The 14,452-nt window shown below is 45.7% G+C and overlaps 1 protein-coding gene across 2 annotated transcripts in view; it reads right to left on the bottom strand.

The window, feature by feature from the left end:
• The window catches only part of TMPRSS6 (transmembrane serine protease 6), a 430,707-nt gene that overhangs the window by 170,964 nt on the left and 245,291 nt on the right, over positions 1 to 14,452 (bottom strand). For both annotated transcript variants that reach the window (XM_077452249.1, XM_077452250.1), the window contains one exon: positions 11,135 to 11,244. In XM_077452249.1, the coding sequence (XP_077308375.1) occupies positions 11,135 to 11,244 (110 nt within the window). The remainder of the gene's footprint in view (positions 1 to 11,134; positions 11,245 to 14,452) is intronic.

The following is a 14,452-nucleotide window of genomic DNA, read 5'->3' as shown; positions in this document are numbered from 1 at the left end:
TCATTTGGGCAGGATCAAAAGAGTAATTTTCATAGTTTTTGTCGAAAATTGGTGAGAATAGATATGGAATATCCTTCTCAGTAGTCTCCAATTATCAGAGCATCAATTTTCTAGATCTACTAGTTTTTTTTTAATTATTTAATTACTTTTTATTGAAAAAATATTTTTTTTACATAAATAAAGCATAATTTTCCAAACATAGGAAAAGTATATATATCACAACAAGAAATACAAATTCTTTCCTCAAAAATTTACCTAGCACCACAGGCATAGTCATACATGACACTCTAGTTGTCCCTGACCCGCCTGCAAAACTATTCCCCCCCCCCCTAAACCCCGTTCTACGAGCACGTGCTGCTAAGTCCGGCCAAGCCTATTCTGGCTACCCGGCAAGGGGATGGCAGGTCACTTCAGGAACAGAAGTAAGGAGCATCAGGGAAACTCCCAAGCCACACCAAGCCTAAGCCGAGTGAGTGCGCCTTAAGTCTTATCCTCCGCTATCTCATCCAGGGGGTAACCAATGTCTCTCAACCATGGATTCCATAGCGCCTTACATTTTTTTAAGTTGTTTTGTCTAATAAGCATTGCTCGTTCACACCAAATTGTAGAATTTATGGCATTTACCCATGCTTGTAGTGCTGGGTTTTTTTTTGCCTGCCAGTTCATCGCGATTAGCCGTCTAGCCTGATACAGGCATCTTAATATAGATATCTTTGTTACAGCAGAAATTCTACCCCTTTCCATAATCCCTAATAGACAAGTCTTAGCTTCTGGTTCCAAGGTGGTATTAAAGGTCCTATTAATTCTATGTACAATTTCTATCCAGTACCGATATAATTTTGGGCACTTCCATACCATGTGAAGAAGGTCCCCTGGTGCTCCACATCTGGGGCAATCACCGTTAGACTTTCTACTTATCTTCCACATTTTTTTAGGGGTATAGTATGCCCTGTATAGGAAAAGCTTGTGGGACATACGCTGCGATGGGGAGATAGACACCAGGTTCCCCTGTGCTAGGGTCTCATCCCATTGCTCTTGCCCAATTGGTCCCAGGTCTACCACCCATCCCCTCCTACTCTTATCCGGTCCCTCTCCATTCAAGACTTTATCCTTGAGTTTTATATATAAACTAGAAATCTGCCCCTTTGTTTGCCCTCGCTCGAGGAATCCCTGAAACAGGGGGGTCTTCATCCTCTCAATAATGAGTGTGCCATACTGTGCTTGTATCCCGTGTCTCACTTGCAAATATATATAAAACGTTTTGCTAGAGATACCAAATTCCTGACGAAGATCTTCAAAAGATTTCATAATGTTCCCCTGATAGAGATGCACCAGCCTGCTAATCCCCCTCCTCTCCCACTCCAGGGGCCGGTCTATACTATTTAATTCAGCCAATTCTCCATTGTTCCATAGGGGGGTATACTCAGTTACTCCCTCATAGCCCAGGAGTTGCTTGGCTATCTGCCATACTTTCCTCGCCAGAACATTAGTAGGGCATTTACAAGCAAATGAGTTGGCCTCCAAAACTTCAACTAAGGTTTTGTGATATGCTTTATTGATCATCAATTTATGATTTGGACAACCACCCCTTCTAGTCCAGCCCCAGTTAAATGCTGGAACTGGGCTGATAGAAAGTATGTTCTTGGATGCAGTATCGCTACTCCTCCCTTTTCTACAGGGAGCTGCAACATCTGCAGCCGAATCCGAGGCTGTCTCTTCTTCCATATTAATTCACGAATCAGTCCCTCCAATCTGTTGAACCACTTCTGATTGATCCAGATTGGGGAATTATGGAGAATGCATAAGATCTGTGGCTGCCAAATCATTTTTACTAAGTTGCAGCCTCCCGCCACAGACAGGGGGAGACGACACCAGTTATTGACCTTCTGCTTCAATTTCGCCAGTAATGGTACCAGATTCTCCTCAACATACTGATTTATATCTCTAGGAATCCAGACACCCAAGTATTTCAGCTTGGGTACCACTTCTAGTCCCAAGACTGTAGGCGATGTTAGGTCTCCAGACTCCGACAATGGCATAAGGGCTGATTTGCTCCAGTTAATGACCAAGCCTGATTGTTGCCCAAATTCCTCCATCAGCCGCACTACACTGTTCAGAGTAGAGCCCACATCGCCAATAAAAAACAGGACATCATCTGCAAATAAGGCCAACTTCTCCTCCTCTGATCTCGCCAGCACAGCCAGGGGTTCCATAGCCAGCACGAACAGGAGGGGGGACAGCGGGCACCCCTGCCTCGTACCCCTTTCTAAATGAAACGTATCGGAAAATAGGGTCCCCATTTTAATCTTGGCCCTAGGTCCCCTATAAAGTAATTTTACCCATTGGATAAATAGGGGGCCAAAGCCGAAACGTTCCAATACGCCCCAAAGATAGCCCCACTCCAGGCTATCAAAGGCTTTAGTAGCGTCTAAAGCTAGTATGGCGCCTGGGCTATCATTGTCTCTAGGTATTTGTAAATTTAAAAAAACCCTCCTGATATTAGTGTTAGTTGTTCTGCCCGGGATAAACCCGGACTGATCTGGATGTATTAATTTATGAATATAGCTATTTAAACGGGTTGCTAGGACCTTGGCTAGGATTTTTACATCTGAGCATAACAGGGATATCGGCCGGTATGACGAGACCTCTTGTTGATCCTTCCCCTCTTTGAGAATTAAAGTGATATTAGCCTCCAGCATTGAAGCGGGGAGCTCCTCCGCCTCTAATGCATGGTTTAACGTTTCCAGTAGTGCCGGCATCAGCTGTTCACTATATCGTTTATAAATTTTTACTGGAAGCCCATCAGGGCCAGGAGATTTATAGTTGGGCACACTAATCATCGCACTTTTTAGTTCTTCCAAAGTAAGTGGTAGGTCTAGATTCAATTTATCCTGGTCTGAAAGCATAGGGATAGCTGTTTGATGCAAGAAATTAGTGGCCAGCCCTCATAATCCTGTGTAGTTGATTTATATAAAGTTCTATAATAGTCACTGAGTACCTTCATAATCTCGGGGGGCCTGGAGACAAGATCACCCTTCTGTGTTTTAATTGCCTGTATTACTGTAGAGGGGCCATTAGATTGAACTAATAGGGAAAGAACTCGACCCACCTTCTCTCCTTCGCCAAAATAATATTGACGTTGGAAAATGCGTTGATTCTCTACCTTTTTTAAAAGTGCCATTTTATATACCTGTTGGCTATCCACCCAGGCCTGTTGTTTCCCCGGCGATGGGTCCTCCACAAACTCTCTCTCAGCCTGGATAACATAATTTCTAATTTTTTTCTCTTGGTCTCGAGCTTCCCGTTTTGTTATTGCAATTTTCTGTATGCGTATTCCTCTAAGAAAGGCTTTTAGGGAATCCCAGACTATTCCAGGTGCCGCTGTCCCTCTGTTAGTTTGGAGAAATTCCCCTATTCGATCCACTAGGAGGTTAGAGCTGTCAATTAGTTCCAACCAAGCGGGGTTTATTCTCCACTCTCTCAGGCCGCGTACACACGGGCGGACTGTCCGCCCAACTAGGTTCGTCAAACAGTTTGACAAACAGTCCGTTCAAAATTAGCATGAACGGACTTGACCACACACGACGAACGAACAGTCCGCTGAAAACTTGCGCGATGATGTGAACGGCACGTACGACGGGACGAGAAATTCGAAGTCCTATACACTGCAATGCAACCTTCGGCGTGTAAATCCTTTCTGAGCATGCGCGGAACTTAGTTTGACGAACAAGCCTACACACGAGCGGACTGTCCGCTCAAACCAAGTTTCAGCGGACAGTCTTACGGAAATTCCGAAAAACTTTGTTCGTCAGACTGTCCGCTGAAACTGTCTGCTGAAGCCCACACACGAGTGGACTGTCCGCTGAAACACTGTTCAGCGGACAAAGTTGGGCGAACAGTCCGCCCGTGTGTACGCGGCCTCAGTGGGACACTCTCTCCCGTATTCAAGGATATAACTAAAGGGGAATGATCTGAAATCCCACGTACCCCATATTCTATGTCTGCCACCAACCCAGCTGCCTCTTTGTTCCCCAGGCCCATGTCTATTCTTGATAGCGTCTGGTGGGTACTGGAAAAGCAAGAATACTGCCTATCCTGAGGATGTCGCGCGCGCCAGATATCCCTTAATCTGACTTCTAGTAAGAATTCATGTAATCGACCTGTTCTATTCCCAGCTGGACAAGGGAATCTGTCCAAAGTGTAATTTCTTCTTTGTTGTCACATGAAAAGATATAATGCAAAAATTTACAAAAATGTGAGGGGTGTACTCACTTTTTTGAGATACTGTATTTTTTATATCATAAAGATTTTTACATCAATTTGAGCGGCACAGTGGTGTAGTGGTTAGCACTGTCACCTAGCAATAAAAAGGGTCATTGGTTTGAATCCCAACCATGACACCACCTGCCTGGAGTTTACATGTTCTCCCTGTGCCTGCGTGGGTTTCCTCCAGCTACAAACACTCAAAAGACATGCAGGTAGGTTAATTGGCTTCTGTTCAAAATTGGCCCTAGTATATGAATGGGGACCTTGGATTGTGGGCTCCTTGAGGGTAGGGACCTTACTAACTATGTAACTATCAATGCAGATAGTTAAGGATTATGTACTAATAGATAGTATCATAAAGAACACATGTTCAGGGATGTCATTCTATACATGAAGTCCCCTTTTCAAATATTTCTATTGTTACTTAATTAACAAAAAAAAAAAAAGATCTGTTCTATGTAAAGTCCTCAGCACAGTACACACAGCCAGTAGACATTTTTTTGTACACCAAATATTGAGTTTAAAGTGGGATTGCACTGTGGAAAAAAATATTAAAAGCCAGCAGCTACAAATACTACAGCTGCTGACTTTTAATAAATGGACACTCACCTGTCCCGGGGTCCAGCGATGCCTCGGCTCTCGGCTGCTGCCGCCACCGTTCTAGGTGAGGGAATCAGGAAGTGAAGCGCTGTGGCTTCACTTCCTGGTTCCCTACTGCGCATGCGCGAGTCGCGCAGCGCAATAGGAATTATCCGCACTGTCTCTGGGACCCGTGTGTGTCCCAGCAGACAGCGCACAGGGACAGGAAGAGGCATAGGCTCCCACGGGAGTCTATGCCCGGAAGTGGGTGTAAATACCTGTCTTTGACAGGTATCTGCACCCCCTCCCCCCTGAAAGGTGCCAATTGTGACACCGGAGGGGGAGAGGGTTCCGATCAGCGGAAGTTCCACTTTAGGGTGGAACCCCGCTTTAATAGTTAAGTATACAGATGGAATTTTATTTACACCAATCACCACACTCCGCGGGGTATATAGGGCTTCAACAAAATGGTGAAGTATGGCTTCATGAAGAAGCTGACAGGGCAAAACATGTTGAGGCAGTACTATCTCTGTCATTGCTGGTAATGTCGCTTTCAGGTTCCGGTTTTGGGGACGTACGCCGGCAAGCGGAAAGGCGGTGAACAGAATACTGAGCCAGTGTGTATTGGTGCAAACGTACTGGGCACCTAATAATGTGAGTTTCTTATTGTGATTTAAATTTATGCATATTGTAATAAATACTACATTCTGAACATATTTACAATATCTTTTGGTGCAAATAAATTGTTTCCTGAAAGAAGGCTGGTATTGGATATTGGGGGAAGAGATTTCCTAATAAGAAGAGGTACCTGTAAAACCAGATCACCTGAGAACCCATAAATATTGGATCAAGCGCAAAATTACCTGTAGCACCGACCCCTGAAGGAGCGGCTGGTTTTATTGGGCTTACCGTTACCTTCTTCTCCTCGTATGCGTCTAGGGGTTTCCTGTGGTAGATGCCCAAAAATTATAGAGACTGACGACAGATACGCTTAAAGGGATTTTTATTTGCAAAGAACGTAGTTAAACAACAGTCTCTCAGTATAGGATCAGAGGGTTTAGGTGGAAAGTTCAGGTACTCTTATGCCTCATACACACGAAGAAGAAAGCCGGGCTCCTCCGCTAGTGAAAGAGCTAGCAAAAGAGCAGAAGATAGCGGAGGAGTCCGGCGAGAAGACCCCCGAAGATGGAAGAAGACCCCTGGAGCTGTGCAATAAACTATTTTAACCCTTGTGTGTTGTTTTTTTTTTTACTTTTTTTCACAGGTGAATGGGTAGGGGTACATTGTACCCCATACTCATTCACATAGGGTGGGGGGCTGGGATCCGGGGGCCCCCTTACTAAAGGGGGCTTCCGGATTCCGATAAGCCCCCCGCCCGCAGACCCTGACAACCAACGGCCAGGGTTGTAGGGAAGAGGCCCTTGTCCTCATCAACATGGGGACAAAGTGCTTTGGGGTGGGGGGGCCGCGTGACCCCCCCTTCCCCAAGGCACCCCCATGTTGAGGGCACGCGGCCCGGTACGGTTCAGGAGGGGGGCGCTCGTCCCCACCCCCTTTCCTGGCCAGCCGGGTAGCGTGCTCCGATAAGGGTCTGATATGGACCTAGCGGGGCACCCCCACGCCGATTTTTCAGCGCAGGGATTCCCCTTTAAGTCCATACCAGGTGACGGGGCCAGCGACGCCTCGTTCGATGGTTCCGTCTACCTGGAGACGTGCCCAAAATGAGCGGACTTTCTTGCGCGTGTGTGGGCGAGTCCGTTCATTTCAAAAGTACGGCGGATAGTCCGGCAGACTTAGTACGCCATATTAGTCCGCCGCAAAAGTGCCGTGTGTGGGTAGGTAGCTCGTTCGGAAAGTCTGGCGGACAGTCCGGCGGAAAGTCCGCCAGACTAAGTCCACCAGATAGTCTGCTACGTGTGTACGCGGCATTAGTGTCAAAGTCAGTAATAAGGAACTCTCTTACTTTGAATAAAATCCAGAAAATAGCCATTCACAACTGGATCCTCCCCCCTAGTTGAATAGTCCTTCTCTCCCCAGGCCTAGCAGCCAGCGGGGTGCATAAATCGGGAACAAGTCTATGCCACAGACTTTAAATATACAACATGTGTAGGAATGAGTCTCTGCCACAGACTCTGTTATAGTACTTAAACAAGGAAACTTGAATACTTGTAGAACACTCCTGTGGCACCAGTTTCTTGCAGCTGGTCCGGCGATACCGCACGAGATTGTATTCACTTGGTCCTTCAGCTTTTCCAGGCTCTTTTTGAGAAGCCAAAAAGCCAAACCTTGCGTGGCCTTCTCCCGAAGAGTCCTCCCCTGGATAACTTCACAGTTGCTGGGCCTCTCCACAACCTGAGATGGCACCGGACCACCTCTGAATCCTTTCCTTAGTTTCCTCGCCTCGGGCTAGCCAGCTTTGAGACATAAAGTTGGCTGGATCCGCACCCCAGGCCATAGGCATCCTGGGGGCTGGTCAGGAGGACCAGGACCATTCAGTCAGAACATACATCTGGACCGGAAACCCCGAAACACGTGACATCCGCATCTTAAGTACCCTCTCCCAGAAAGCACAGCAAGAGTGACACTCCCACTGGGCTGGTTCCGAGAGAAAGTAACCTGCCAGAAGTGACAGCGCCCCCTGTGGCTAGGCAGAACATCCTGTAGTCTAGTCAGACTGATGCTGAGGTCAAAGTTTGGAATAATTAAACCCAAATAAAACTGCAGTTTAGGTGTAACATTAAATTTCAAAAACACATAGCGTGTGCTCTTCAGGAGCCGGCGCTGCATATCTTCTTTTAATAAGGTGGTCATATATTGGTGGTAAGTGCTCTTGTTTGTCATAAAGGACAGAGATTGCATGCCGCACTGAGATTTTATGTCACTGAGATTGTTTTTGGAATCAATACATGGGGGTCATTTTATGGACTTGAGCATGACTATATTGTGTTAAGTGCCATACAAGAGATTCTGTGTTGAAAGGGCCACTTTAGAGGCTGGATTACCCTTAGTACACAACCTGAAGCACCAAATTTTTGTTTTCCAGTAAAACTTAATAGTAAGTAAACTGGAGCACCAACGTTATGCTATACAGAATAGGATCTATATGTCACATTGAACCGGTATAGTCAGGTAATAGAATACAGAACATAGAAAAGGTCTTTTGAGAATTAATTCAAGTCAGCAATCATCCCACCCAATGCTGGCCAGGTAGCAGCCACAATAACCTACGTAATTGTTATTTAAAGGTTTGAATAAAACAGTATCTGCATACAGTTGTGCACAAAGCCAATAATGAACCCTGTGCAGAAATGATGTAATCCCCTCAACCCTGCTATTTTTAATAAGAACAACTACAATATAACTGTAAAAAAACAAATATAACATTACACTAAAATGCAATAAGCGGAGGTTGAAAAAAAAAATTTTTTTTGTGCTTACGTCTAATAACTTCCGTGGAATGCTGTGTATTTACAGACCCTGTTGAGATAATATAATGCACAACTCCATAGTAGGCTCAATTCTAAAAAGCATTACGCAAGTGATATTTTCATACTGTGCGTTATTTTCTTTTTTATGAAAGAAAGTTGATTTTTTAATTCATAAAAAGGTATTTTCAGGGATCCAATGAATTTATCAAATGCACATTTTATTTATGTAGCGCCCTCCTAGGTAGGTGCTAGAGTGAGTGTTTCATACTATCATATAGCTGTTGGTTTCTCTGCCTAACAGAGAGACAGTAGGTAAATGTATGTGCTCTCTGCTTAAAGCGGTAGTAAACCCGCAGAATTTTTTTTTCCATACCTGCAAGGGAAAAGGCATAATGAGCTAGTATGCAGTGCATACTAGCTCATTATGAAATATTTACCTTAGAATGAGGCCCCGGCATCTTGCCCAATACAGGCCGAGGGAGCTGACATATTCCCTCTGCGTTTTTTCCGAGTATCGCGGCTCCGGCACTGTGAGTGGCCGGAGCGGCGATATCATCACTCCCACGCGCGCGCGGGAGATTCCTTCCTGGCTGGGTCCGGCATCTGCCCTGTGCGCATGCGCCGCTGCAATCAGCGGTTCATTGCCAGGGGAATATCTCCTAAACCATACAGGTTTAGGAGATATTTTTTTATCTACATGTAAGCCTTATTATAGGCTTACCTGTAAGTAAAAGTGAAAAAAAACAGTATACAACTACTTTAACAGAGAGCTGTGATTGTTTAGCAGAGTCTGCTCAGTGTGTTCTGGTGCTGCTCATGCTGTCTTGATGTTCACACTGATCTAGCAGCTATGGGAGGTGCTGGACAGTGGGTGGAAACCATGTAGATGGGAGCATGAATATCCATACAGCCCTGGCCAATTAAAAGGGGAGGTGCCCCTAAGCATGTTGAGTGCCTGTATTTATATTTGATGAGCACATGGGCTCTGGGTCTTCCTCTACAGAGAGAGGTCCAGCTGGTGAGGGGGCCTGCTGCCCCTCCTCAGCACAGGTTGCCACGTGACCTCAAAAAATCCGACTGTGTGTATGGAGCATTAGACTGGTCATTTGAGACGAGTAAACAAAAAGGAAGAATGGACAATGAGTGGAAGAGTGTGTGCACCTGGCTGTGTTACAAAATACCCTGTGGCTCACTGTGGATTAATCAGTGGGAGACCCGGGCACAAATAATCAAGTGGCTCCTTCAGGGGGCAATGCTACATTTACATCACATATATATATATTTTATTATATATATATATATATATATATATATATCGTGAGAATATAGGTATTTTATTAACAAAAAAACAAAGCAAAGACATTTATTTTCTAGAACTGAGCATAACATTGAGCCTACTATGGCATGCCACAATAGCACTGTACATTATACTACATAAGCAGATCATATTACCCAGCAAAAGCACAACATACTGTGCAAGAAGCAAATTACAACATCCAGCGCAAAGCATATTATATCACACCACAACGTCACACAGCATAATACAATCACCCAAAAAAAAGCATGATATATATACTAACAACATATAAGAAAACATACTGCAACAGCAGAATATATAAGAACTAATTTCCAGCCTCCTGATATATTTATGTTCAGCCCCTATTATAATTATCCACCACCAATTTCCCTTATATAAAATGCCCCCACCAGACCCTGTAATCTAAATCCCCCTCCTATTCAGCCATCACCAGCAGCAGTCACTAATTTGCAGCCCCTCATATTCAGACATCATCAGCGCCCAAAATCTGCAGCCAATCATAATTGCACCTTTGTGAAGCAACGTTCATATTCATCTAGACCCCCTTCCTCAATCACTTACATCCCATGTAATTCAACCTCCCTCTAATTAAATCCCTGTGTACATTGTTGTGCAGTGAGAAGGCCTCTGGAACATTAGCCCTTGTACACACGTTCGGAGATTCCGACGGAATGTGTCCTATGTGTAGTCTCCATCGGACTGTTTCCGTCGGAGTATCTGACGGACCAAGTTTTCCAACTTGTCCGTAAAATTTTCCGACAAAATGCTCCGATCGGACATACTCCAATCATGTGTAGCCTACTCCGACGGACAAAGTGCCACCCATGCTCAGATCAAATTCCTAGACCAAAGCTATTGGCTACTAGCCTGAACGTAGTCCCGTCGTAACGAAATAACGTCATCACGTTATGTACAATCGGATTTTCCGACAACTTTGTCCGACCGTGTGTATGCAACAGTTTCGGACAAAATCCAATGGATTTGGTTGTCAGAATGTCAGACCGTGTGTACAAGATCTAAGAGTTCATGAATGCACTTGTTTTTTTTGTGGTCATTGCTCGGTACTCTTTTACATTGGGGATTAGTATATATGCCCATTACATTGTTGTCCAGTGGTCAAATGCCCTGTTATATTGATGTTCAATGGTCAGCTCCAGGATTATCTTCATCTTTGGTATCAGTGGTTACTATTCCCAGGCAGCAAGCATCAGAAGAAGCACAGATTCTACTGGTGGCAATACTGACATAAACCTACATCAGATGATATTATGCTGTGACAGCAAACTATATGACTGAGCATAGTCATTGCTAGGCCTGGGTACCTAGGGCACATGCCCTGGATCTCCTGCTTAGTATCCCCGGTTTGGCAAGACTCTCTGCTCTGTACTGGAAGGGTGATATCCTTCCTGATGCTAATTGCATATTTCCAGCACGACATAACTTTGCAGAGACCTGTAGCATTACAGGCACTTTGTCCATCCCACCTGTATGAGCATTTTGAACATTAACTACTCATGTAAAAAAATAAGTGGTGCTTTGTTACCTTCGGTTGTGGATGATCCACTGTCCCTGAAGACAAGGAGCATATGTATATTGTCCGGCCAACAAATAGCCTTCAAAATTCAGAGCGACTCCATATTTATTAGATGGAACCTTATGAATAAGAAAAACAATATATCAGACGCTCATTTCAATGTATAGACTCTAGCCTAAGGATGCTAATTTAATATTTTCAATTACAGTTAAATTTTCAAGTAAATACATTTCAGCGGTTAAGAAATTTATGGTAGATCTATAATGCCTCGTACACACGATCAAACAATCCGGTGGAAAAGTCCGGCAAACTCAAGCCCGCCGGACAATCCGACGGTGTGTAGCCTCCGGCTGATGTTTTTTACCCAAAAGTCCGGCGGACTAAGAAAGTATTTTTGCACTCCAGTCTGTCCGCCGGACTCGCTTTTCGGCGGACAGTATGGCCGTGTGTGTGCTAGGCCGTACTTTTGAAATGAGCGCATCTCCAGGTAGCCGGGGCTAGCAAAGGAGGCGTCGCTGGCCCCGTCACCTGGTATGGAGTTAAAGGGGAATCCCTACGCTGAAAAATCGGCGTGGGGGTCCCCCCTAGGTCCACATCAGACCCTTATCCGAGCACGCTACCTGGCCGGCCAGGAAAGGGGGTGGGGACGAGCGAGCTCCCCCCTCCTGAGCCGTACCAGGCCGCTTGCCCTTAACATGGGGGGGTGCCTTGGGGAAGGGGGGGCCGCGTGGCCCCTCACCCCAAAGCACCTTGTCCCCATGTTGAGGACAAGGGCCTCTTCCCGACAACCCTGGCCATTGGTTGTCGGGGCCTTATCGGAATCCGGGAGCCCCCTTTACTGACCCCCCACCCTATGTGAATGAGTATGGGGTACAATGTACCCCTACCCATTCACCTGTGGAAAAAAGTAAAAAAAAAACACAACACACAAGGGTTAAAATAGTTTATTGCACAGCTCCGGGGGTCTTCCGGGGTCTTCTCGCCGGACTCCTCCGCTATCTTCTGCTAGCTCTTTTACTAGCGGAGGAGCCCGGCATTCTTCTTCACCGCCGCCCTCTTCTTCCGACTTCGGGGGTCTTGTCCCCCTCTTCGGTTCTTCTTGCCGGGCCACCGCGCCTTCTTCTAGCTCTTTTACAACCCGGTCTTTTGTCGCCGTCTTCTGTTCTTCTCTTCAGATGTTGCCTCGTCGCTGTCTCTGCTCACAATGACGGGGACGCGGCGCGCGGCGACTTATATAGGGACATCGCCGGATGATGTCCCCGCCCATTATGATGTCCCAGCATCCTCTGGGACTGTGACATCATCCGGTGATGTCCCTATATAAGTCGCTGTGCGCCACGTCCCTGCCATTGTGAGCAGAGGCAGCGACAAGGCAACATCTGAAGAGAAGAAAAGAAGCGAAGAAGAGAACAGAAGAACAGAAGACGGCGACAAAAGACCGTACCCCATACTCATTCACATAGGGTGGGGGGCCGGTATGCGGGGATCCCCTTATTAAAGGGGGCTCCCAGATTCCGATAAGCCCCCTGCCCGCAGACCCCGACAACCAACGGCCAGGGTTGTCTGGAATGTCCTCATCAACATGGGGACAAGGTGCTTTGGGGTGGGGGGGCCGTGCGGCCTCCCTTCCCCAAGGCACCCCCCCATGTTGAGGGAATGCGGTACGGCTCAGGAAGGGGGGGGGGGTGCTCGCTCGTCCCCACCCCCTTTCCTGGCCGGCTGGGTAGCGTGCTCGGATAAGGGTCTAATGTGGACCTAGGGGGGACCCCCACGCCGATTTTTCAGCGTAGGGATTCCCCTTTAACTCCATACCAGGTGACGGGGCCAGCGACGCCTCCTTCGCTGGCCCCGGCTACCTGCAGACGCGCTCAAAATGAGCGGACTTTCCTCCGCGTGTGTGGGCGAGCCCGTTCTTTTCAAAAGTACAGCGGATAGTCCGGCGGACTTAGTACGCCGTATTAGCCCGCTGAAAAAGTGCCGTGTGTGGGCAAGTAGCTCGTTCTGAAAGTCCGGCGGAAAGTCCGCCGGATAGTTGTCAACATGTGTACGCGGCATAAGTAATTAAGTACTCTTTCCCTTCCTTTGAATTTTATCAAATCTATTTAAATACTATTCAAACACATTTCAATATTGTTGAGAGAGACAGTCCAAAGTTTTCAGCACAACAATTGTATCCTTCAAAATTTGAAAATGTTTATCTAACTTTAACTTTTTCGCTGCCAAAGCCGTTTTTGCATTTTTTGCACACATGTTTAAAAAAATAATTTTAGGCCTTAAAGATTACACAAAACCCCAAAACTTTATATATTTTCCGAAAGCATACACCCTAGAGCAGTGGTTCTCAACCTCAGTCCTCAAATACAGGCCAAGTTTTGGGAATTTCTCTTATGCTGGCCATACACCTATAGATTATCTGCAGATTTTCTATGGTTAGATGGAAAAAGTGCAACAGATTTCTCCATGTTCGCTAAACTGTGTGGATGGATTAATCTTCCACTTTTTCCATCTAGCCATAGAAAATCTGCAGATAATCTATAGGTGTATGGCCAGTTTAAGACCCCATACACACTATTAGATTTTCTGCAGATTTTTGTCTTCAGATTTACCAAAACCATGTCATGCAAGGGCCTGCCTGATTGCATACAAATGTAAACTCTTAGCTCTTGTACACACGGTCAGACATTCCGACAACAAAGATTTTGTCCGAAACTTGTGTTGCATACACATGGTCGGACAAAGTTGTTGGAAAATCCGATTGTACGTAACGTGATGATGTTATTTCGTTGCGACGGGGCTACGTTCAGGCTAGTAGTCAATAGCTTTGGTCTAGGAATTTGATCTGAGCATGCGTGGCACTTTGTCCGATCGGAATTCTCTACACACAATCGGACAAAGTCTGATCGGATCATGTTGTTGGAAAGTTTTATAGCCCAGCTCTAAAACTTTGTCCGTCGGATATTACGACGGAAACAGTCCGATGGAGTCCACACACAGTCGGATTATCCGACAACACGGTCCGATCGGACATTTTCCATCGGAATGTCCGACCGTGTGTACAAGGGTTTAAGGTTTGACCTTATATTATATGGTTTTGGTAAATCTGAAGACGAAAACCTGCACAAAATCTAATAATGTGTATAGGACTTTAGATAAAATAGCTGTCCAAAATACCAAGCCATTGACTCTGATTTAAAGCACCTGTGCAAAACAAAGGAAAACCTGCAAACATGGCTTGTTGTGGATACTTGAGGACTTAAGCCTGGTACACACGGTACAAAAATCAGAAGGGGATTTTCGTTTGACAGGCTGTTGTCCTAAGTTCTTACC

Source organism: Lithobates pipiens, unplaced genomic scaffold, assembly GCF_037356315.1.
Source record: "Lithobates pipiens isolate NorthernLeopardFrog02 unplaced genomic scaffold, aLitPip1_a1.2 Scaffold_23, whole genome shotgun sequence".
In the NCBI taxonomy this organism is placed as follows: domain Eukaryota; kingdom Metazoa; phylum Chordata; class Amphibia; order Anura; family Ranidae; genus Lithobates; species Lithobates pipiens.
The sequence above is the reverse complement of the archived record's forward strand: the minus strand, read 5'-3'. Positions and strand labels throughout refer to the sequence as shown.